Genomic DNA, 27,217 nt, shown 5'->3' on the forward strand with positions numbered 1-27,217 from the left:
GTCTGGACTAGACCATATCAGCCACTGTAGTGTGCTGAGGAGTTATTAAAGTTTGTAATTGACTTTTTTAAGTCATATTTGTATGTCCTCTTTATGAATGATATGTGATCCTTTTATAAAAAAAAAAATAAAAATAAAAATAAAAAAAAAATAAAAATAAAAATAAAAATTAAAAATCCATTAAAATGGCTCCCAAATATATAGGGGCTAAGGGCCTTGGGTGCATTATCAATACATTTGACCCTTGGCCTTCGTCTAGAGCGTCTTGTGTTTACATAATTCAAGCCACTTTCAGCCAAAACTTGGTTACTTGAGAACTTGCACACAAGACAAATCACTCATACTCTGCTATTTTCTTATTATTTATTTTTACGTAATGTAACACTTGGGCCCAGCCCGAGTCTGTTAAATATATTTAGGCTTATGTATAAAAAGCTCATTTGAGTTTTAATGAATAATTTCAAAGTAACTTACGGGATCAAAAATTTATTTTGGTAGAGTATGAATTTCATTGGGCTCAATGATTGGACGAAGGTCCAAATTATAAATCACAGACCAAGGCGGGGCTGAAATAATTAGAACTTGGACTAATAAAATTTTTCTAAACGTCGAAGATATTGTTGGATAAGAGATTTATTTTGGACATTTATGGCCTAAATTATTTATTGAGTCCGAGCCCATTAACATGTCCAATTTCAAACATGCTAGAGTTAAAATTTTAGAATCCCCTTTGTGATAAAATTTCTTAAACCATTGTCTTAGATATATTTAGACCCATGGACGTAAATCATGCCGCACCCTCTAAGTAAATTTCTTTCAAGCAGATGAAGCCACCACAACACTCAGCATGCATGGCATAATAATTGCCATGCACGTCCCTACGTGTTCCGGAAACAAGCACAGAGCAAACTTTCCACCACTTGGCCTGATTTTCTTTCAGTGAAATAGATACTTTCACGACTACGTACCACCTTAATTTTTCCCAATAAACTGTAATAGTCCACGTTCACCACTCCATGCACATCTATATCCCTCACATTTATGACAACTGTCACAATATATATACAATACATATACGTTAGATATACTGGTGTTCCCTTCTATAGCTAGGGTTGCCACCGTTAGATTTTTCAGTGAAGCATTTTCTTCATGTTGTTAATGTAACACCCCGCTCATTCTTTCTGACGTAAGCAAATTTGACTGTGAGTCTTGTTATGCGTGCTGAATCTCGATGGCGAGTTTTTAAAGATATTATGTGATTTCTAAAGTAAGCTTAGTGTTTTAAACCCCTCGAATATTTTAAATGTCCTGAAAATATTTATATGGGGTATTTCCAGTGTTATTTGACTAAGTTTGATTTTAAATAAAACAATTATAATATTTTTGAAGAGCTCCAAAAATATTATAATTGCTGAAAATCATTTTAATATCATTTTATTAAAATGATTTTAGTTATTTAAAATATTATAGGATTTAAATTATGTTGAAAACTCTAATTAATTAGATAGTTTTATTTTCTTAAAGATATTAAATAAGACTTCATCATTTTATTAATGATGAAGGAATATTATTTTATAAACTAAAGTTTAGTTTAAATAATATTCTATCTTGATTCCTCTCAGTGCTTTTAGTTAAGTTAACGTTTATGCATTTTAAATCAATGTTTTAATTCCCCCTAGATCGTTTTGAAGTTCCTAAGGTAAAGAGGGTAAGGATTAAATACCCAAGCCCTTTTTCTTTCTCCCTCACTTTTCCCTTCCATATCTCTCTTCCCTCTTCTTCACGCATACGCCCCCTCTCCCTCAGCCTAGCCGGACGCTGCCCAGTCTCACCACCACCACCGATGACTTCCTCTCATGTCGGCGACCAAGCCAGCCACCATCGACCTCCCCAACATGCAGCCCCCTCTCTTCTCTTATGGTAACCCAACCGAAATGGGTGAAACCCATTTCTCTCCCCAAGCGCCGCCATATGCGGCCACCGCACCTCCACTACCTCGCACCGACGACCACCTCTCACAGACCCAGCCACCACAAACCTTTATCTCCCTCTCTGTCGCACACTACCCATAAATGAGTTTCACACGGTTTTACCGCCACCGACGGCCTTAGACCTGCCATGCATCAGTTCTAGCCCCACCGAGTACCTCCCCTGACCACCACGACTCCTCCCCTAGCTCCCCCATGTCCAGTCGAGCCACCTAACTCCCCCACTCTCTCTTACTCTCTCACGGACTCTCCCTCACACATGGCCTAGATTCGCCGTCGTAGGCCACTGTGCCACCTCCACCTTGCCACCACAGTTCCACCAGCAACCCCCTAAGCCCCTCCATGGCCAGCCACAACTAGCCAAGCTCCCCCTTCGATTTCCCCCTATTTGAGACCCACGACCTAAACTCCTTCACGAGCTGCCGTGTCTCCGACGTGTGCTACCTTGGCACCACCACGAGACCACCACTCCAGGACCACGACCCAATCCTCCTACACATAGATCCGCACCCATAGCCATATTCAATGACCCAAACAGTCACCGTATGTGGGGTAGCCGCCACGTACGATCCTTTCGACGTCATCAACCGTGACAGTCAGATAACAATGCATGGGTCAACCTCGACGACGGTATAACCATCTATCTCTCGTTATTTATGTTAGTTGGTTGGCTAGGTTGTGGACTGTGCTGTTAATATTGTGAAGTTTGCTGTATTGTGGAGTTCGTTGTGTAGTGAAGTGTTGGGCGTATCTGTGTAGTGTGTTGTGAAGTGTGGGTGTGAAACGTGTGATGTAGCAGTGATGTGGCGTAGTGTGTGTGAAAGGAGTACACATGGAGCATACTCCCTGAGGTGAAGCATACACCGTGTGGTGTGTCGCAAAGATAAGGATGGTTGCGTAGTTGATGAGCATAGAGCGTGATGAGTAGTGTTGAGAGCTGTGAAATAATGTTCCAAAGTAGTTGCGATGTGGCCTGTAGTCTGAGGTGACATGTGTCACCGTGTAGTTGACTTATGGCTGAGAGTATGTGCGAAGTGATAGAACAAGTATAAAAGTGCGCAGCGAAAGCATAACATGGGAATGTCATGGAGTGACATGGTTAAGTAAGAAGTCGTGCTTGTGATGAGTGAGGAGTTAGCGTAAGAGTGATGTAGCGGGATGTCAAGTGACGTGACAAGGTCACGGTGTAGCTTGGGAGTAGTCTCGAGCTATCTAACGTGACGTAAGGTGTAGATATGAATGGAGTATTGTCATGTTAAGTATTGGGATGAACTGTCAAGAGGGATGGGTAGCATGAAGAGTCATGCTAGCCGTGTTAAGAGAAAATTTGTATCGGAGTATGGCGTTTGTCCCTACGAGCATGTGATTAACGGATTATATGTTTGTCTTAGGTGATGAAGGGATAAAGTACGTGTGTAATCTGGTTTACCATGAAGGTAGTGTGACCTCTTCCCAATTCGGACGAATTTACCATGTGTAATGAGTAATCTGTCATAAACATGGTTACACGGTGCTTAAGCCTCAGAATTGGCTTAAAGTCATGTGACATGTATGGATGAGAATGAGGATTTAATGTGAGCTAAGATTCATGAAGGTAGTGACGAGTGTATTATTTAGGATTGGAATGTGTGACTTAGTCAGTCTGAGTCATACATCAGGATGAGATCAGTAAGAAGAGTAAGCCGAATGTTTTAGCGTCTTAACCTTAAGGTGAATCATGAGTTCACTTTAGTGGATGAGCACTCGGGGTAAGACCTTGAGTTTGGAAGAGATAGTGATCGTAAGTAGATCTCGAAGGTTTTAACATAGTAAATGACACATAAGAACATGGGATAGAAGGATAGTGTTTCAAGTGAAGTGCAGTTTTATTCTAAGTTTAGTTGCTTATGCACTAAATAGAGAATGACGCTAAGGTTACGTGTATGCATGTAAGTTGTCATTTGACACGCACATGAATGGACTGCATGATATGAAAGTGGCATGGAGTCCAGATAAGTATTATGTTCATACTCTTCTATAGTTTTCTAAAAGACATGAAATGCTTTTCCTTTACGATGCCTTACAAAATGACACGAAAGATGTTTTACGAAAGTATGCTAAGTGTTCAAATGTATACGTATGTATGGCCCTTCTTGGCAGCCCCTTTTTACGCACCCAAAGTATTAAGTGTATGTATGTGAATGGATAACTATACGCAATACCTATTGTATGTATTTTCTACGAAAAGAAATGTTGAGGCTGATGCCTCGTGCTTTAACTGATACTTTGACTGACGCGAAAAAAGTGTTTTAAACGTCCCTATGAACTGATGTTTTAAGGATGCCATGAACTGATGCTTTACGGATGCCATGAAAGCTGATGTTACAGCTCTTGCTTTTAAATGAAGTTTTTCCATGAATGAACTGTTAAATGAAAATGACTAAAAAAGAAAGGACTGAAAGGACTGAACTGAAAGAAAGGACTGAACGTTTAATGCATGAAAATACGTAACGGCCATATGAATGAATGAAATTGATACTAAAGGAATGGGCAGATTGCAATGCCGGGTAAGTAGTACTGGTAGTGCACCCAGTGCTGCCCCCTGACTGAAAGGGATTCCCAACCTGTGGCCACGGGCGGAATCCAGGTCCGAAAGAAGACCGCTAATCTTAACACATGAGACGTAATAGTGTGTACCGGCAAAAAAAAATGATAAGAAAGAATGTATAAATGTATGAATGTATCGCATTCTTTAATAAATGAAGGTACTGACGGGAGAAACGTTTTACGAAAAGAAAACCTTTTTCAAAGAAAAAACTCCGTCCAGTAATGTTTTCAAATGAATGCATGTATGCATATACGTATAGTATGTATGGAATGATGAATACATGAATGAAAACCTATGTTATTATATTTTAACAGTATGAAGTAATGCTTACGAGTCATCGACTCATTTTAGTTTTTATGTATGCCCCTCCCCCCACAGGAACTGGATGAGCAGTACGCAACAGGGCGGATACGGCCTAAGGGGAAGAGCACTAAAGTCTAGGCATGAAAGGCCTTTTTATTTTATTGTAAAATTAATGTTTTCCGCTGTAAACCTCTTTTATTCTCAAAACACATTTTATTTTATGACGTAGAATCTTGCACCCTGGGTATGGAAGTAAAAAGTTTTAAATCGAATGGTAATTCCCGTCGTCCTTTCTAAAATCATTTTATAAAAAGTCTCAACCACAAGGACGGGCGTTACAGTTAACCAGCTAGCACCCAAGGCCAAACAAAATAAATTGCACCAAACGCCATCTTCCGCACTGTAGCATCACCAACCTCATGCACATTCATCCTTCCTCAACTAGCAGCTCCATAAGCCAACCACCATAGCCCATTCTCCAGGAGCCATTTCTCTTAGCGTCAACCATAAGACCACTGTGAATGACCCACACTGTTCCAGCTCCACTAGAGCCCAGTTCCCATCACTCTCTCTCTTACCAATGCTAAACTTGCCGTTGTGACCACCGCCATTCACTGCACCCAGGTCGTCGTCACACAAAGTCCTCTCGGTAAATACTTCCCCTCCCTGCACAATAGAGCTTATTTTAAATTGGGAATAGTGCATTGTAGTTTTCTCCCATAAATGATAAAGCTTGGCATGATATGGGAATAATTTTGATGAAATTACTTTTTATAAGCCAAAACTGTATTTTTATTTTTGGACGTAAATTGTAGCTTGGGCCTTAACTGGTTTGCTGATAATTTGTAAAAGGTTTTAATTGGGTCTAGTCTTGTTTTATTATAGTACAATAACTATATTTTTACAGAAATATTTTAGAATTAATGTATTAGTTGGAAGGAGTTAATTGATATCAGTGAAAGTTAGGAAATAATGATATTTTAGAGTTAAGAGAAATTTTAGGTTTTGAGGTATTAAAATAGGTATTTCAGGTGTAATTACGAAGTAACTGTTCAATTGGAGATTTATTCAAGTTACATGAATTTTCTATAGGTAACGATTGATATTTATTTGGTACTATTGTGAAGATATTCTGAAAAGTTAAGAAGTTCAGGTAAGTAGGATTCCTATGTTAGACTTTGCATAAAATAAAATGATTTGAGGTCGATTTTGAAAAATACGTATGTTTTGTTATGAAAAGAAATTTCGAAACAATCTTAGTTATTTATTCTGTATTACTCATAAAATTCTGTATAGAAATAAAATATTTTCTGGCATGACTGATAAATACATGAGCTAATTTTGTGCATTCTGTTTTTGAATTATGCAAAAAGAGCGAATATGAAATTTATGAAAATTTGTACATGTGATGCGAAAATATTCTTAAACTATTTTTGAATATGTGAAAATATCTGAATTTATTCAGTACTCTGTTTAGATATGTTATAGCATTTGAAAACCTTGACATGAGATTCTAATTATGTATTCTGATTAATTTTGATTTTGATGTTCTGCTCGGTTTCCGTTATGGTCCAATCACAGGTTATAATAATGGATACGGCCTAGCTACGAGTTATAATAGTGGTTTATAACCCTACCACTGGGGTTAAACATAGTATACGGCCCAACCACGGGTTATAATAATGGATAAGGCACAGCCACGAGTATAATGGTGATTTATAACTCTACCAAGGGGATTAAACATAATATTTATCCCAATGTGATGCTCCGATATGATGAATATGAGGTCTCAGATTTTGATATACCAAAGAATTTTGAATAAAAAAGTTATCTGAAAGCTTCGCTCTTGAATTTTTGGTAACATGTTTTGATTTTGCATTCTGAAAACAAATATTTCTGATTATGTATTCTGAAAGTAAATATATTGTTCTGTATTATGAATTCTAAAAATGCTCATGTTTACGTACTAATATATGTTCTCTGCTTACTGAGTTGTTGATAACTCACCCCTGATCTTCATAATATGTTTTAGATAATTTTGATGTATCAGCTGGAAGTCAGGAATATGGAGTACTTGCAAGTTTTGTTGATCACAGAAGATTAAGTGTCTTAGGGTACAATGACATTTTGGAGAGTTTTTTTGATAGTGTTGATATTTTATGTTGTTTTGGTATTTTGAGTAATGGATATTTATGAGTCTTTGTGGAAATGTTAATGTATATTATTAAGGTACTTCTGATATGTCTTTATGTAGGAACATGAATATTTGTGTTATACAAATAGGTTAATATTTTATAGAGACTCTAGATTATTTTAAAAGTGTTATTGGAGATGATTTTAGGTAACATGAGCTAACTCTCCTGACCCACGGGAACATGGTGTTACACAATATGTACTGCAAGTTCAAAGTGAAGTTTGAAGCATGTTGCACTCAAGCATGCTGAAAAAAAGGTTCAACTTGGAACTCGAAATTTGGGTTTTTAAAAATCTGGATTCATCCGGGTTCCAGTCCGGATCTAACTTGGTTTAATTCAGTCCGGATTTGAAACCTGAGTTCCAGTCTTAATATACCCGAGTTCTCGAATCGAAACCCAGATAAACAGTCATAATAAATATCGTCTAGCTATATATTGTAATGGATATAGATTATATAAAATGCTTGTAGTCTATAGTCTGTAGTTACATGTTTTAATTTTTTGTGTTTTAATTTTTATTATTTTTATTTATCTTTCATGTTATTTTTATTATTTAGGTTGGGGTTTAGAAAGGTACAAGGCAACTTTTTTATTTCCAAATTTTTATAATCTTATATTTCAAATTATATAATCTCATTCTAAAATAAATAAATAAAATATTTTAAAAAAGTTGCCCAAGCCATACCGATGGTCTAAATAATTGTTTTATTTTTCCACGTGATTCATGTTCCGTGAAAGAGATGGGAGCTGGCCGTAGCCAATTGATTCTTTTGGTCCACCAATTTTGTTGTTGTCCAAATTTCAAATTTGCAGTACCAAAAGGACTCCGAAGCCTCTTGTGAACGTTGAATTGGGTTTATTATAAATAGTAATAAGTTAAAATAATAAAATGAGTTTTATAAAGTTTATTTAAGATGAATTTATATATATTTGAATGTTAATATAAATTTAAATGTATTTATAAGAAGTTATAAAAAGTTATTACTCCCGCATGTAAAGAGGTGTTGAGTTAAAAAAAATTATGAATCTCACGTACAAAAAATTTTTGAGTTGAAATGAATTTAATGATTTAAAAATTGAATATTTAGATATTAGGCTCAGTTTAAAATTAAACTAAATTGAAATCAAAGTTTGAAATGGGCCTAATTTTTTTTTTTTGTTGTGGCATGTCATTTCGCCATTTTTATTACATCTTTGTTCCATTTAATTCCTAATTTAAACTAAAAGATTACATATGCTTATCATTCAAAGTAAGTACTAAAATAGGTGTTTTCTAAACCTTTTTAGTCATTCGTCTGTTATCATAATTATTTGATGAGAATCTGAGATATAAAAAAATGAGAAAATAATTATAATTAAAATGACTTTTAATGTTATTTTTTATTTTTATTTAAATTAAGTAATAAGTTTTGCCTCAAACTTCCATCCAACAAAACAAATAATGTCTATATCCACCTTTAATTTTTAATGTTTATTTTCGCAGATGAGATGAGATGAAATGAGTTAAGATAAAAGTTGAAAATTAAATAAAATATTGTTTAAATATATTTTTTAATATTATTTTTATTTTAAAATTTGAAAAAAATGAATTGTTTATTTTATTTTATATGAAAATTTAGAAAAGCTGTAATGATTAGATGTGATGAGATGAGTTGAGAAGAATTGTGAAAACAAACGAGGCTAAATCTATATGTTTACGAATAGTGATTTGTATTTGAAATTGCGTGATTATTTTTGCCACATGTGAAAAAACGTGTGACCTTTACCTAAAATATCTTTGGTTGTGCAGCAAAAGATGTGCCTTTAAGGCCCCTTTTGATCGTTTTGCCTGGCCTATGTTTGAGGACCTCATTGCCTTCTTTTTGGTTCATTTACACTCCTTTTAAATTTTCCTTCTAGAAGTGTGAAGCTCGCCTCTAGGAGAGAAAAAATAATACCTGATGTGAGCATAAGTGCTTGCGCCCGAAGCGAGCAAAATGTGCTTGCACCAAGCGAGCAACAAGTGCTTTGCAATCCATAAGAGAAGAAATTCAAGGCCGAGGCAATTGTAAGTGCAGACATACTGGCCTACGTCTCAGCCCACCCCTGCACGTGCGAGCAAGGGTTATTTTCATGCGTTGGTTGGTTATCTCAGACAATGTTTTTATCAGAATGACCTTACTTAGTAATCTCTAGCCATGTTTTTTTTTTTTTTTGCTTTGCTCAGTTATTTTCTTACACACTTGGGATTATCGAGTAAGGTCAGTCCGATTAATACACCTCTCAGAATATCCAAGTAGAGCAAGAAAATAACTCTTATTCGGGACAAACTTTATTGCTCGCCCATGATGGGATGAGTGGAGTGCTCACCATGTTGATTGTTCGGAGATATAGGTCCGTATGCCAACACTTATGCTCGTCTTGGTCCTGAATTTATTCTCTCCCAAATTGCAAGCTCTCATTAATCACTTTGGGTGCAAACACTTATACTCGCCTCGGCGTAATTTTTTCTCTCTTGGGGGCAAGCTTTACACTTCAGCAGTGCTCGCCTTAGGACGAGCACCATTATTTAGGGGTGCTACTAGCACCCCTCAGACGAGCCCCGCGGCCCCGCCCCTTGTCGGGTGGCCCCGTCCAACTGATGAGTTTATTGGGCCCTAAGGCCATCCACCCACTACCCACAACATCACACTAAGAGAGGGATATATATACCTAGGCCTAGTGTAACAACGAGAGGGAGAGAGTCCGAGAGACCAGCAATGGGATGAGAGATTGACAACAACAACGGTGACAAAACATAGACACAGAGAGGAAAGAGAGGGAGATCGGTGCGCTTGGGGTGTTGTTTTTAAAAAAGCAAAACCTAATTTAAAATGATATCATTTGGGGTAGAACTACCCAAAACGACATTGTTCTATTAAAAAAACAAACTTAAGATAAAACGACATCATTTATATATATATATACATAAATTATTTGGAAATATTTTTATGATTTAGAATTATTACTATTATTCCTATATAATATTATTTGGAAAAAACAACAATTTTCTTCACCTTATTTTCTACAATAACTCATAAAAATAGATAATATTTTAGTTTCCAATTTATACATTCATGATTAGTTTTTAATTTATCATATTTAAAATTTTATTTTAGTAACACGTTTCAACTGGACATACATGCCTTACATGTAGAATCCTTAATAACAATTGCTTAGAAAAAAAGAACTCCTTAATAACAATTAATAATTCCTATAGAATTAAAATATGTCATGTCAACCTAGTTGAAAAGAACCTAGTTGATAATAATAATAATCTTAAACTTTGTTTTATTTATTTATTTATATTTACTTAAGTTTAATTTTAGTGACCTTATGGGATTAATTATTTAAATAATAATTATTAGACTTCTACATGTTGAGGTTGTAGGTAGGACTACAATTTCTATAAAGATTTTATAATTTATTTCACAATCAACTAATATAATTGTGTCGTTTCATTAAAAATAAATTTAATTTTACATAATTATCATTTATTCTAAATAGAGTTATAAAATAATTATAATAAAAACTACAGAGGTATCATTTTCTAATATAAATTAAAAAAATAAGACGTAATAGAGATTTACTATATATAAAACGGTGTGGTAATATATCAATTATTGTGAGACCGTTATAATTTTAAAATGAGAAAATATATTTGTAGTCTTATAGTGTGTAAGTTCCGTGCTCTCTTTTTTTAAAAATAATGGGTAAATATGGTTATTACATGAAAAACTAGTTTTTTAATAATGAACTCTACTATATTTTAAAAAATATTACACAAGACTTATGCCTAAATGCGTACTAGTATTATTCTTTTAAAGACGATTAAGATATCAACAAGCAAGCAATTTTCTAAGTGAAACCTTTAAAAGCAATGAGACACCATTGCAGATGGGAACATCCACCTCTATGGGTGTTTAAATTAAATGTTGATGGAGCCATGTTTCTAACACATCACAGTGCAGGTATTAGACCAATTCTTAGAGATTATAAGGGTGAGGTACTTATGACAACTAGCAAGAAAGAGAAGGATGTTAGTGACGCAACAAGAATTGAGATGTTGGTGACACTCAGGGCCTGCAGCTTAGTGCTCGCTTGGAAATCAACAACCTCATAATTGAAAGTGACTCTCTAATCATGCTAAAGGAGCTGCAACAGCTTGAGCCATCCATGTCTATATTTGGCAATGTCATAAAGGATGCAAATGAGTTGATGGCAAGCTTCATCAGTTGTGAAGTTCGACATGTAGAAATAATGTGTAATGAAATTGCGCATAGGCTTGTAAGACTTGCTTGGAATGTCAATGACGTTAGTTTGTGGTGGAGGTATTTTCCCATGTAATTTGTTAGTTTGTGGTGGAGGTATTTTCCCATGTAATTTGTTAGTTTGTGGTGGAGATATTTTCCCATGTAATTTATAGTTCTAAGATTGATGTCTGTTAATGAAGTTCATTTTTTATAAAAACAAAATAAAATTAAGATCTCGTACAAACCATCTCATTTCATTTAATTATTATAATTTTTTCAAACTCTAACATAAAATATAATAAACAATTCAAAATTTTCAAATTTCTAATATTTAAAAATTATATTTTAACAATATTTTATTCAACTTTTAACTTTTATATTCTTTTATTTGTGTAATCAAACAAGACTTAAAATACAGATGTTATTAACTTAAGTGAGGTAAAAGACATAACTGCTGAGTATGTTTGTAAATAAGGTATCGTTTGATTACACAGTTTATTCAGATGGGATAAAATATTTTATTAAAAATTGAATAAAATATTATTATAATATAAAAATTGAATATTATTTTTATATTAGAATTTAAATTATTTATTATATTTTATATAAAAATTTAAAAAATTTATAATAATTATATAAGATGGAATAATTTAATTTTATTACGTAACCAAATCAGACCTAAGTTTTTTGCACCTAATATATTGCAGAGTAATTCAGGCTGACGAGAAGGTGCGAATGTTGGTGAGCCACCCAGTAGTGACAGCTGGCTGTCGGGGAGAGGTCCCCAAAGATCCAGATCGATTCCGGCTCTCCTTCTGCACGTGACTCACCACCTCACTCTACTGATCTCCTCTCTCCCCTCCCAATTCTCTCTCCCTCTCTCACCCTCTCTGAAAAGGAAAAGCCCATCGCTTTCCTCAGCGATCAATTATATCAATCAAACCTCCGTCATCTTCTTTTCCTGGTTTACATCAATCTCTCTCTCTCTCTCTCTGTATTTCCATATACACACACATTTTTATGTAGGTATATTTGTCGGTAGATATTTTCGGCGCTTCGTCATAGGAAGGTGGGGATGAGGATTTGGATGCGGATTGTTTGACATTCGAATGTTGGTGTATAATGAAGGAGACTCGGATTCAAATGCTCGGATCTGCTGGTGGTAAAAATTTTCCTTTTTAAATTTACATATGTAATTTGATCCCTTTTTTATTCTATTTATTCGTCTTTAGGTAACATTTTTATATTCTTGTTCAATTTTATTTATGTAAGTGAATCCTGAGCTGATTTTGATGGAGAAGTGTATTTTATTGGTGGAAATATAGTGACGGTGTGGACTTGTTTCTTTGGGTGTTTGTAATGGTACGGGGTTGTTTTTTCGATGTATTTGTTCAACGAAAGGTGGATTGCAAGTGTGTATGTTAGGAATGTGTGTGATTTGAAGGGACTGAGGTGAAGTATTGTGTAATTTGGGCTGTTTTGGAGTAATGGGCATCTTCTGAAGAATTTGGAATCTGATTGAAATTTTGTTTATATGTTATTTGTTTTCGGTTCTTTGGCTTTTGGTTTTGATCCTGAAAATCTGATGTCTGGGAGTGACTGAAGTTGGGAACTACGCTATTTCCTAAAAGATATACTTGAATTTAAATGATGATATGGTTATTTGTCATGAATTGAGTTGTGGAACAGTGATTAGTGGGTTTATCATTGTATGAAGGATTTTAAGTATTGGGTGTATAAAAAAATTGTTCTTGGGTTAGTAATTCTTCCTTTTTTTCCAATGATGACTTCAAATTATATGTTTTTCAATGATTATGTTCTTGGAGACATTAGTTCTGCCTTTGAAAGTACACCTCTTTATCTTGGTGAGAGATGTGAGGACCATGTTGAAGGTAATGTGAAAGAAGAATAATTCTATTTGAAGGCCTCTACACCACACACCATCCATATGGCATAATTTGATTTGGAAGATAAATTTTAAAATTTGAATCTTACAAATCAAAATATGCCATGTGGATTGTGTATGGGCGTATCATGTAAAGGCCTTCAAATAGTGCTACTCATGAAAGAATTCTCATGCTAGAGATTGATTTTTGGGATTAGTGTTAATGTATGCTTAAGAGAAGTTTTAGACCATCGAGATTTAACACATTTAGATATTTTTACAATATTTTGATTTGCCGCACTACATTCTCTTTAGTGTATAACTTTGGGTTGATTATGTGGCATGGGAAAGCTATATCATCGCCGATTCACCTTCTAAGTTTTGCATGCGACTTTTTGTTAAAATGTGTAGGTGAAAGAATTGTTAGTGGTCCAGCCAGTTGACTGATTTACATTGTTGCATTTCATGGACACTTGAGTTGAGTGCATGTGAAACATTGCTAGTATGTATCTGTAGTATGTGTGAGAATGTGCGGTAGGTAGGGTGCAGGGATTGTGGATATGTAAATAGCTCATATGGATACATATATTGACTTTTAGTTCGTTACAAATTACTATAATATAAACTGGATTTCTATTCAATTATGTGTATTAAACAATTTTTATTGAAAACAAGATATTGTTTCGTTAGGCTTTAGTAAATGATATTTCAATCACCACATTTTTGCTTATAACTGATAATTCTAGGAGTTCCAATATATGTACCAAAATTATTTTTAAAAGTAGAAAATAATTAATATATCAATAACCAGTTATTCTTCTATTTTTTATTTTTTTAATCAAGTGATAAGGGTCTTGCTCTGGGGATATGATTATTCCCCCTGGGTCTAAGGTTTGTACCCTTGGGTGCAAACAATTTTTTTGGGGCTGCGTCCCATTGGGAAATGGCCGATGATTTACTTGATATGCGTAATGTGGGCATGTTACACGGGTCCGGGGTTTAACTGTGTAAAAGACATTTTGTGTTTGTACAGTATCCAAGTTCCTTGTCATCAATTTTTTTTTTATTTGCATTTATTTACTGAAATTCAGGTATATGCATGTATTCAAATTTCTTTTCTTCCTTGTTTCTCTATCGAGATTTTTGGATATAGTGAGAGTTTTTATAGGTTTAACTTTGGAAACTGCTTATATTTTTCTTTTTTTTGATAGTTAAACAAAATCTTATTGATAATAAAAGTATGCAAAAGTCCAGGTATACGGGACGTATACCTGAGCATCGCCTATGCGTGCTTATATTCTTCTTATTTTTCTCTAGTCAATATATCAAAATTGTGTTTACGAATTGCTTTGTTTGTTCATTATTTTCTGAACCTCAATATTTGCATAGGTAAGACTCTGCATCCTTAGAGTTGAACCAATTTTTCCCTCATAAAATTTTTTGTTAGGTATTGACAGTATCTTTTATATGAAAGGGCTGTGATCTGGTGAGACTGGTATTGACCTGTGAATAGTGTTTTAGCTTGTTTTGGCTTTTTTTCACAGTTAGGTTGGGCCGTTTTTGGCTCTTAAACTCCTTGGAAATAATTCATACTTATAGAATAAGTTCTTATGCATTACTTAAGTGGCTGTTTCTTGGTTTTGGGTAATTAATTAGTAGAGGATCACCGACTCTATAGAGACTGCAGAATTTATATTATATGTTACTTTTAAATTTAGTTCTCTTGATTTATTCTTTCTGCTTGTGCTTGTGTCTGGAAGGACACCTTGTTTCTAATATTATTCTAGCTTGTTTGCTTGTCAAACATGTGATATTTTGCCTTCAGTCTGTGTTCTGCAGGTTCTATGGCCTCCAGCTTTAAGAATTCAGAGCTATTAGAGTGTGCAATCCAATGTTTCTTTTGTCTAAGGATTTTTCTTAGATTGAAAGCGTCTTTTATGGGGTAAAACGTGGGGCGAAATGGTTTTACATTCCAAATATTTAAAGACATGGAGGAGACAAGAGATGATGCATGGCCAGCAGAGCAAGGGCCTTCAAATGCTTCATGGTGGCCTTCAGATTTTATGGAAAAGCTTGGATCAGTTTCTTTGGGTTCTCCAGAAGAGACCTTAAGTAATAAAGAATCGCCTATAAGTTCCGAGGAAGATAGGTTGTCACCTCAGAGAGCATCTCAAATTCTCTGGCGCACGGGAATACTTTCTCAACAGATTCCAAATGGTTTCTATTCTGTCGTTCCAGTGAGTTTGAAGTTCAATTTTGCTAGTGTAGACAATTATTTTTATGCTATGACTACTTCTGATTTATTCTTTGCCTGACTTTTGCTGGAAGCTGAGTTATCCGAGAGATGTGCTTGTGACATGACCGTAAGGGGACTGAGTTCCCTTTTCAGTTTCATTTCTTTTTTATCTTTAGATGATAAAATTTTCCCTCGCTTGCTTTTAATTTTTGAGTGTTATTTTTGAATTTTTTTACTGTTCTGGATGAAGGGGTTCTTAGCATTCTGAAATTGCAGTTGTTCTGGTTGCTTCATATTCAATTCTATGGTGGTTTTTGAAAATATATCTGATTAATGTTTTCTGCATCGCCTATATATTCTTGTTTTATCTTCCTTTGCAAATCTACTGGGGACCCTTAATTGAATTGGTGAATGCCTGAATGGACTTGACAGCCCATGTTTGTCTCAATGGTTGTTGTGTATAGGACGCAATGTAGAAACTGGGCTAATTGAAATATTCTTGAGTCAGATTCATTGATGTTTCATCAGGATCTCTGGTTTGAATATTCAAGTGATTGTATGTTTTCAAGTTGTGGAAAGAGGCAGGGTTTGATCTTCTGAGTAGATGGATGAACAGTATCCCTCTTTCAATCAAGTTTCGTATATGAGTACCATTAAGAGGATAGTTTGCAAATTTATCTCCTTGTTGGGTTTCGGATTTTAGTGGGTTTTGCACATGCAAAATAGGATGGGGAATAGCAGCACTAAGTTGTCACCTCATATGAACTATTGGATGTGCTAAACTAGGGTAAGCATGGTGTTAAAGAATCTGAACTACATGATAGTTTTGATTGAAAGTCAATGGATATTGGTTGGAGTTCTGTGGGTAGGTGGTTTGAAATCCAAAACCATGTCAAATTAGTTGTGAGTGTTTGGGTGTTGGTAAAATTCGTAACCTAATTTACTGTTTGGCCATTTCTCCTATCTCTTTAACCGTCAGCCTTGGATTTCTCTCTAGTTTTCTCTATAGGTTAGTATTATGGTATGGCTTTGGGGAGTTAAGAGAGAAAGGGATAAACAGAGAAGGCTATGGTGGTGGTGGTCACGCTTCCACAGGGCTATCTTCTAAGGCCTCCATATTTCTCAAAAAATTTATTGATTACACCACGTCCCATAAGGTGTGATGCCCTCAGCCCCCACTTGTGATTTGGCAGAAATCCGTGACATCAGGATTTGGAATGCATGGGCTACACCCCTTGCGTTGTGTGCAATTTTGTGTGCTTGTATGCTCGGCATACGCGTGTATAGATATTCACAGCTGAAAGGAATAAGGTATATGTAGAACTAAAGACATCAGTTTTAGAGAAGTTATTTTAGAACATCAAACTTGGCATCATAAACCATCCATAAGTCACAACTCCACAATTGTTAAGGTATTATAGACCATAAATTGTCTATTAATTCACCTAAATTAAACAAACATAGTCCATTACAGAATAATAACCCAAACCGGGGGGGGGAATGGGCCACTGTCTTACTCCTCGGGCTGTACTGGGTCTTCATGATTGTACACGCCCTCATCACCTATATTTGCATCACGGTCTACGGTTTCGAGGGGCAAAACTGTAGTGGGACTACCATGGTGAGATTCCAAGAAATCTTAGTAAGTTTAAAGCAATGACAATTTATACATTGCATGTAGAGACAATGAATATGCAAATATAAACATAAGATTTAGGAGAGGTTTGGATAATGAGTTGAGATGAGATGAAAGTTGAATAAAATATTGTTAGAATATTATTTTTGTTTTTGAATTTGAAAAAGTTGAATTGTTTATTGTTTTGTGTGGGAATTTGGGAAAGTTGTAATGATTAGATGAGATGAGATGAGTTGAGAGGCTTCTTGTATCCAAACAACCCCTTAGAGTTAGTAAAGTATATTTACAGAAATGAGAGATGAAGCAGAAGAAATACAATACCGCATGTTCAAACAAATTTCGAGCAACTTATATATATATATATATATATATATAGGATTTCAAACTAACATCATACCGAGCAATGGGCAAAAAGCATGAAAGCAAATGTCAGGAAACCAAGCAGCAATTAACCTTAAAACCGTGAGTATTTTGAACACAAATCCTTTAAAAATATCATAAAGATGTCCTGAGCAACACAATAATGCTCGTGACTTTAGAGCTGCAGCAACCCGAACAACATATATATATATATATATTCTTTAACACAGTAACCATTTCGAGCATCCGATGCTCGAACGTCAAATATAAGGTTCGTCATCCGAGAGCCCCAGGCTCTTCAATAACCAAAAACTCATCTGAGAACCCTTGGCCCTCCCATTTCCTTAATAACCTTGTTAAACCCTTTCTCCTTTTTAATGTGGGCACCACGACCTCCCTTATAATGGTCGTGCACACACCCTAGCTCATTTTGCCACACCGCGGGTAACGATCGTGCATATGACTTTGTTACAAGTAATGCTTGGTTTCACGCCCCGTCCTTCACCACAACATCCTCTAGCCTTCTCTAGAAGAGAGAGGCAACGACTTCAACTTGAGAGCGTTATTGTCTTGCCCGAGTCTGTTGATCACCTAACGTCAACTTAGGAGATGTCACTCCATTATTACACGCTCCTAAGTGACCAAGGGAGCTTTACCGAGATAATACCCCATCTCGATTCAGGGTCGTGAGTTACCCTAGCACACACTCGTTTTTGTTAAAGCCAGAAAAAACCAACCCATATATATATACAAGGCAAGATCTAGGAACAAGGACATTTATACAATCAACATCAAAGTGTGAATAAATTACACAACACGTGCTAGGTGAAAACCATAAAACCACGTAATGGTCATCGTACCAGGTTTGAAACCGAGAAGTAAATATTGCAAAAGATCTGATGTTGCAGTGAAATACATGAAGTGAACCCATTCAAAGGGCAAAATATAATTGAAACTCGACACCAGAAAATAACGTACAACATATATGAGGCAAACTAACCACAAGATATGATAAAACAAGGTCCACTTGTAAAACATGGTGAAATAGAGAGGAACGAGGCAATACTTAGATCAACTCCCAGTTATCCTTAACTACGTGGAGCTAAATCTGAGAAAAGAGAGAATGACTCTTGGTCATTTATCATATAGCACTGTCGACTTTCGTTTGGTGTAACAGAGAAACATAGGGTCATGAACTTGAAACAACAGCATAATCCACACTCATCCACACACATTGTAAGTATTGTTAAAGAAGTCACTTACCTCGAATAGTGAAGGTTTACTGAGCTTGGTCGTTGGTGGGTTGTCTTTCCAACAATTCAATGATGACCTCAAGTGTCCAAATGAGCTTAGGCTTAAGAGAGCTAGGGTACCCTTTTTCTAGAGAAGAAGTTAGAATTCATGAGGGGGAGAATGAGACAGGGAGAGAGCTCAGAGTAGCTTTGAGAGAAAGAGATAGTTTCGGAGACAAGGAGTGAAAGAGAAGTGATGGCCGACGAGAGGGATAAAAGGAAAAGAGTTGTAACAAGCTATCTCTCACGAGTCTCGGGGATTGGTCGTCGAACTCCCAGCTGTCCAAGTGTACGTTGGATTGAGATGGTGGCAAAGACCATAATGATGTGCCCTACTGCGTTCCAGAAGCTCGGCCAAGGAGAGATGAGCTCCTTAGGTGGGGTTGGTCCTCTAGTCTACCGCTTGTGAATGTTGCACACGTGGTGAAAAAGCCTCTGACGCTAGCTGCGCATGGTCAGGTGGCATGTGAGTCCGTAAATCTCCTTTGTAACTGGTGTTGTATTGGTGGGGATTGAGGGTTCCGCGAGAGTGCTTGCACGCTTTTGAGCACTGATTGGGTTGGGTTACCTCTGAGCACATCTAAACTACTTTTGAGCATTTGCTCGGGTCTTTATGAGAGGTACGGGGAATACGTTACGAGTACTTGCTTGGACTCGTATTGCTTTGCTTGTTACTTGTCCATTGCCCGGTTTATCTATTACTTTGCTTCTCCATCTTGTAGCTCGCTTTCGATCATTGCTCGCCAAGTGCTAATCTCGCCTGTCCTTTGAGCGCCTTTGTCATTGCTCGCCCAAATGTTGCGTTCGCCTACTCTTGCTCGCCTAAGTCTTTGCTTGCCCAGTGTCGTGCTTGTTAGGTCTCTACTTGCCTTTAGCTTTGCTCGCATTGTTCATCAGCATGACCTTCCCTTATGCCCGAGATTGCAAGGTTCGATACGGTTAAGTTGCGTGAGGTGTTACTACCACTTTTGGTGCGTTTCTCACGCAAGTAGGGGTGACAATATGTGATACGACCTGTTAACCCAACACGAACACGACACGATAAAAGCGGCTTAACGGATTCGTGTCAAAACGGGTTGACCTGTTAAGACACAATAGCTTAACGGGTTGATAACGGGTCAACCCATTATAACCTGTTATGACCATTTAAGAAAGTTAAAGTTACAATTATACCCTTATACCTAAAAAATAAAATTGTGGGATTTTAATTTTAATATTTTTATTGTTTGGATTTTAATTTTGAACTTGTAGTTAGTTTTATATTTTTTTTATAGATATTGTCATTTTAACATTTATATAAAATTATGCTAAATTTAACTAGATCAAACGGGTTAATTTTGGGTTTGTTAAACTTATTCACATAAACGGGTCAAAACGGATTGACACGACACGACCCGTTATGTTAATGGTGGGTTGTGTTAGGGTTTGAGATTTTGACACGATAAGCTTAATGGGTAAGGTTAGGGTTGACCTATATAGTATAATATACATGTCTTGACACGACACGAACACGACCTGTTAACACGATTTGACACCTCTACACGTAAGGTTTAAGAATAACATTTTTCTTAGAAATCTAAGTGACCCATAATGCTACTAACCCTTAAAACCATTTACCTAGAAGCCCGGTATAAAAGATTCCATAATTTAATATAAAACATACTTTCATTAAAATTTAAAAGATAATATGCGGAAGTATTTTCTGAAAATCATTCAAGTCTCATGTGCTTAACAAAATAAACTTAATGATTGAAAACATATAACTAAATATCTCAAAAACTACCTAGGCCTATGTTTCATCTCCTTGAGTCAAGTCCCACCCAGCAACACCTTTCTCACATTGACCATAACCTAGGATGGTTAAAACATTTGTAACATACAAAAAAAGAGTCGAATATTCAATAAGCAATACACCATGCAGTAAAAATAATATAAACCTGGGGTTTCGTTGAAAAATGTGCATAGTTAATACTTATACTAACATAAACATGTAACATGTACTATGCATAACTCATTAAACTTCTGCTTCCCTTTCTTTAATGACCAGCACACCTTAACCCCCATGTGCAAGGTTGTGCACCGGTTCCATTGCCTGTGGCCACAAGGGGAACCGCTTAACTTATCGTAACATACTATGGTAGACTATGCTTAGGTCTGTGGCTTGCACATCCACTCATAATTGCATTGGTACCATGCATCTCTTGTGGCCATTTCTTTTAGTAGTAAATAAGAATTTTATTAAAAAAGGTGAAGCCAAGTACACGGGACATAAACAAGAGCAGTAGCTATGCATGAGTGTCTAAAGATACAAGGAAATCATGTACATTCATGCCATTAAAGTCTATAACAATCGACCACTGGAATAAAGTATGAAGGAAAAAAGTTCTAATCTTGTCCATTGTCCGGTCACGATCCTCAAAACTTCGTTCATTCCTCTCCAACCATAACTTCTTTCATAATTTGTCTTTTGTCTTTCTTACCATAATGCATGTAGAACACATAATGACATAGTTTATCGTAATTATAAATGAAAACATATCATGATGCATGTAAAACATATAATAACATGACATTGAAACTCACTTTCATCATATCATAACTGGGTATGTAAAAAGGGGCTTTCAATAAAGGGCCATAAATATATATACTTTTAAAACATTGTTTACCATATATGAAAGGATATGATCATGCTACTTACATAATTTAGAAAATATGCATGACAATGAATGGCACGATCATTTGACTTATCTTGCAACTCTGTACATCAATTAGCACATCGACAATCACCTATTCAATATATATGTAATCGCATCAATTTATAATCTCCTATGTCATCACTTTAAAGGCTAAAGCTTCCCCAATTGGACTACCCAAATACCTATTGAGGTTCTAAACAGTCAATTAGCCCTTAACTTTTGGTAGATCACTTTAATCATTTTAGCCCATCATCCTTCATCACAATTCATACCTATGTACTCTTGAATCTTCAAACCTAATCTTGTCTAGCAAACCTATAACTATTCATGCTATTTACACTTAGTCATGTGAGTTCATATAATCTGAACCTTATGCATCCATCCATATTCAAGCCTACACTACATGTCACCCGAATTGCTCCTGGTCTCTCTTTGTAAAATCTGTCCCGATGTTTAAACCATCAAAATCATGGGTCTAGGTCCTCAAGTATGCATGATTTCATTCAAGTAATCATCCTATATGTATGCTTGTCCAATCCTGTGTATAAAGATGTATTCTAATGCCATGAAACCTAACTCTAGCATGTGTATTTAATAGCCCTTTATGAAATCGGAATTTCACTCATTTCATATGATCTCATGGCATTTGTCTAACATAACTATCATAAAAGAAAAAAGAAGAGAGAGTGATAGTTTTTTTTTTTTTTTTTAATTTTTTTTTATAAGTGAGGAGAGTGATAGTTACCTAAAGGAAGAGCTTCATCCAAAGGTTGGGTTGGAGTACATGGCTTAGCTACGTGGTTTGGAACTTGATCTTCTTGCCTAGGGTGTGAATGTCGTAGCAAGGTTATGGGGCATAGGGCTTTTGGTTTTACCACAAAATTAAAGAGAATTTCGTGGCCTTGGAGGGGGGCCATGCTTAGGGCTCATGTAATGGTAGGTAGGCTATCATATGGTGTCTATAAATAGAGTTTGGAGGGTGTAGAGTCCAAGGGGTGTGGTAGTCCTAGTGTTGTGGGTTTAGTGGAGTGTTTAAATGTGATTTGGAGTCATAGTTGACCTAGGAGTTGTGGTTGGAGTAGGAATAGGTGACATGTAGTTGGAGTAGAACTAGACATGTGCTTGCAACTAGAAGTGTAGTGCAAGTAGGTTTCGGGTATAACATATGTGGGCTCACTTTCATGGGCTATCTATGGGTTTGGCAAGGATAATACTTGGGCTTGCTCATCCTTACATAGGCCTAGTGGTTTGGGCCTAATAGGCTTGGGCCTAGTGGGCTTCGTGGGTTTCTAAATCTTCATAAAATTAATCATCCATAATCTTTGGGTCTAATCCTAGGATCCCAATAGTTAACCTCAAGGAATGAACGTGGGCTCATGGGCCTAATTTTAGATCTAACCCTAATTCATTCTTTAAAAATAGAAACCCAAATTATATAATGTAAACCCTAACTTTCCTAAATTAGAAACCTCAAAAGTACGGGGTCTTATATGATTGCTGGGCGGATTGACTTTGATTTACATTGGCTTTGGTGTTTTGGTTGTTGGAGGTGTCAACTTGGTGTATATTCTTTTCTTTTTTCGAAACCATCAGTAAGGAGGGGGAGACCAAAAAGTAATTTTTCTATTTGGGTGTAACGATAATAGCACCTTTACCTGAGAAGGATATAGATGAGCTTGCAAGAAACCCACTATCGGGGTTGGAAGTGGGAGGCCAACTGTGTCAAATCAGTTGTGAGTTTTGGGTGTTAGTGGTCCAATCATAGCCAACATGATTGATGCCTATATATAAAATCAAATTTCGTAACCTATATTACCGTTTGGCCAATTCTTGTAACATCCCGTTCCCGTAGGATAGAGTTGTTACTAACATTCATAACATAACGCCCGGTAAAGAGATTCATATTCTGAAATACCTCATTTATTGGAAAGCATTAAAATGTTAAAATTGAATTGAACATGATTGCTTCGAAAACTGAACGTGAAGTAAATGAACATAAACTAATCCTATGAATGACATAAAAGAAATCTAATTCTTGTGTGAATATCACTTATTCCTTCCTAAGACTTTGTACTAGTTCTATTCCTGGCCATCCAGCTCTGCGTTATCATAGTCACCATCTGCGAGAATTAAAACATGGAAGAAAACAAGAATACAAACAAAAATAAGTCGAATACTCAGTAAGTAGCACATCATACTGTAAAATATAATTTGGCCTAACATGGACTTAATTTCTGAAAACTCTTCACATCATACATACATCATCACAGATTCACAATCATACACATACCATAACTTTCTGAAAACTTTACATATATATATCGTCACAGATTCATATGGCTTACGTATTCATCATTAACATGAGCGAAAGCATATATAATCATGGCAAACATGTAACGTGAATGCATAATATATTGTTCATCTTGTCTTAACATGGAGTGAAACATGACTTGCATAACATGGAGTGAAATACACTTGGGTCCGTGTTTCACTTAATTTGCATAACATGGAGTGAAACACGCTTGGGTCCATGTTTCACTTAACTTGCATAACATAGAGTGAAACACGCTTGAGTCCGCGTTTCACTTAACTTGTGGTTAACCACGCTCGTGGCACCATAAAACTTCTTATCTTTCTTAATGCATGAGAAGTTATTAGGCTTCATGAACATTTGCATATTCTTGTACATGACATAGCATAACATGACACATTCTTGTACATGACATAGCATAACATGGCATATTCTTGTACATGATATAGCATAACACGACATGACATAACATGGCATATTCTCGTACATGTTATAGCATAACATGACATAGCATAACCTGATCTGAACATTTATGACATTCCATGGCATACATGATCTAAGTATTACATGAACATGGCATATATAATCTAAGTATTATATGAACATGGCATATATAATCTAAGTATTACATGAACATGAACATGGCTTGCATAATTTGGCTATTCTATTATTGCATGACATACTTGACTTGAATTACTACATGAACATCTCATGGCTTTCATATGATTTTAGTAAATATTCAATCAATCAAGCAATAAATTCATTTATTCAACCATAATCTCACATTTCATCAAAGATTGTGAAAGGATTCTAACCTTGACTTGTCTCTTAGCTAACCATCATACGCACATCATATTTTCATACATAACAATAATATTCACAGTACACATGCATTTATATGATCATACTATTTACCTTTTAGCATTGCTTCCTGATTTCCAACTTGTAGCGCGTTACCGAGAGAGGGGCTGAGTACGACGGCGGCCCAGGGTGGCTGGATGTGACGTCGGTGTGACTGGGAGGTTCTTGAGGGAGTGGGTGCGATGAAACTAGGTTGGCAGGCATTTTCTGCGATGGTGTGGGAGGTGGTCCGTCGAGGTGGCTGTTGGTTGCCGAGAGGGCTGTGGTGGTGCTTGTGGGAGTGAGTTTTCTTTCTCTGCGTGAAAGAGTTTTTTCCAGGGATTTTTGTGTGTATAATTCAGAGGTTTTGTGGGTTTCTTATAGGTGATGGGAGGGAACAACGTGAATCTTCAGGAGATTGGCTGAAATTTGAAGTTGCCTAGACTTTAGGAACCTATTCCTATGAGGATACAAATTCTGAGAGGATTTTGAAGAGTTTGAGTTGAAGTTGGTCTCAAACTAGAAACCGAATCTAATATGGGAACTTAATGGATAAAGTATACGAAGGTTTTGATAGGGAAGGAATCACTAATTTAATCTATCTGTTAGCATATTTTCCTAAGATGATAATAAAAGTAAAATAAATAAATAAAATAAAATAAATAATATATATAATACTAATAAAAGCCCTAAACTTGGACCTGTATGTTACAGTTCTTGTATCTCTTTAACCGTTTGCCTTGATTTCTCTCTGGTTTTCTTTATATGTTAGTATTCGGGTATGGCTTTGTGGAGTTAAGAGAGAAAGGGATAAACAGAGAAGGCTATGGAGGTGGTGGGCTGGTAAAGGCAATGCCTTGCTAGTTGTTTTGGTGCAGATTAGGTGTTGGTGGTCACACTGCCACTATTGGGCAAACTTCTAAGGCCTCATTTTTCTTAAAATATTTCTTGATTGCTCTATTGTTATGGGCTGATTGACTTGATTTATGTTGGCTTTGGTGTTTTGGTGGAGGTGTCGATTGGGTGTATATTCTTTTCTTTTTTTCTAAACTAATTTGGTAAGGAGGGGGAGACCAAAAGGTAAATTATCTATTCGGGTGCAACCATAATAGCACCTTTACCCTTTGGGACATTTTTTGAGAAGGATATAGATGAGCCTGCAAGAAACCCACTATCGGGGTTGGAAGTGGGGACTGTAAGCACTTCATCAAAATCACAAGGATGGATGAGGTGGTGTTGATTTGTGGTTGGCAATGAGGTTATGAGAGTTTTAAGGCCACGGGATGGCTGAATGAGTTTTCCCAATGAGATGATGATATGGGAGATGGGGCCAAATGATGGTGTGTGGTGCGATGATAATATGGGAGATGGGGCCAAATGATGGTGTGTGGTGCGTATGGTTGGCTACATATGGGCCGAATGGGAAGTTCATAAAGCCTGAAACAGGCCACTGACCTCATGGGCCCGAGCATGTTAAAAGAAAGCCAAAACGATCCTATTGACTAGCCTATCAGAAACCTTCTGAAAGCAGGCAGTATGGTTGGTCTGATTCCATGGAATCTGTTTTGCTCGGTGGTCAGATTCTGGCTACACTGCCTGCTTGATTGTTGGACTCTGGTGAACAACTGCTGATGCTGTCAGTGCTTAACCCAAGGGGAGAGGTGGTCAAGGCAATGATTTGGACTCCAACAAAGTACTATAGAAGGCAATTAGGATAATGCTAATTCTAAGTGAAGTTTGGTATTTTTGGAAATGCTTGTGTTACTGTTTGTTGAAGCTCCTAATTCAGGCAAGCTCATATGGCTGAGTCAACTTGCAGACTGTGGTTATGAAGGAGAATTAGCTGATCCTTTACTTTGGTGATTTCTTCTTTGAGCAGGTGTGGTTTTCCAGTTCAAGTCGATGTGCCAAGTTTTGTATGAAAACTCCATTAAAAACTGGTTGCTCCCCTCCACTTATTAAAAAAATACTTGTTGCAAGAATTACTGGAAAGCTGGAAAGGGGACAACATTTGAAACTACCTTTCCTCTTAAGTTTGAAGAAAAGTTCTCACGGAAACTAATTTATGCTTTCATATTTGTTTAACCTTAACTGTTTAATTTTGCTTCAATAATGGTTAACTTACAACTTAGAGTTAGGGGTGCCACCCATCCTACATGGGCGGGTGGCACCCTCCCTTGGCCCTTGGCCCTTGCACCTGCATGGTAGGTGGTTATTTTCCACCCTGCCCTGAGTGCCACCCTAAGCTGCTGACCATCCGCCCCCATCTAATGGACAACAGATTTTTGAACCCACCGCCTGTATGTTCTCCCAGCAAAAATCGACCATGGCCGTCGTTCACTCGATTTGCCCCAACCCTCTTCCCGAAACACATACAGAGAACCCCATAGAACCACATCCATACCCCAAATCTTCATATTCAAATCCCAAAATATAGATCAAACTTCAAATACGTAGATCCAACTATAAATTTAAAAAAATAGTGAAAAACAACTTACCCACGGCCAGGAAACCCAACTCAAGAAACCAACAGCCATGGCCATGGGTTTCTCGGCTACAACAAGATCGAGAGACTGGCGGCTAGGGTTGAGCATCAACATTGTTGGAGCCGGAATCC

General features: G+C 36.5%; 1 protein-coding gene across 6 annotated transcripts in view; it reads left to right on the plus strand.

Moving 5' to 3' along the window:
- Positions 1-12,157: 12,157 nt before the first annotated feature.
- LOC108988614 (probable serine/threonine-protein kinase SIS8) overlaps positions 12,158-27,217 on the plus strand; it is a 44,688-nt gene continuing 29,628 nt past the window's right edge. For 3 of the 6 annotated variants that reach the window (XM_035682922.1, XM_035682923.1, XM_035682927.1), the window contains exons 1-2: positions 12,158-12,506; positions 15,055-15,466. In XM_035682922.1, coding sequence (XP_035538815.1) covers positions 15,218-15,466 — 249 coding nt within the window. In that variant the 5' untranslated portion in view covers positions 12,158-12,506; positions 15,055-15,217. The remainder of the gene's footprint in view (positions 12,507-15,054; positions 15,467-27,217) is intronic. The other 3 variants (XM_035682912.1, XM_035682913.1, XM_035682919.1) reach the window with 3 other exon arrangements.

The sequence above is a fragment of the Juglans regia genome, chromosome 1 (assembly GCF_001411555.2).
Source record: "Juglans regia cultivar Chandler chromosome 1, Walnut 2.0, whole genome shotgun sequence".
In the NCBI taxonomy this organism is placed as follows: Eukaryota; Viridiplantae; Streptophyta; class Magnoliopsida; order Fagales; family Juglandaceae; genus Juglans; species Juglans regia.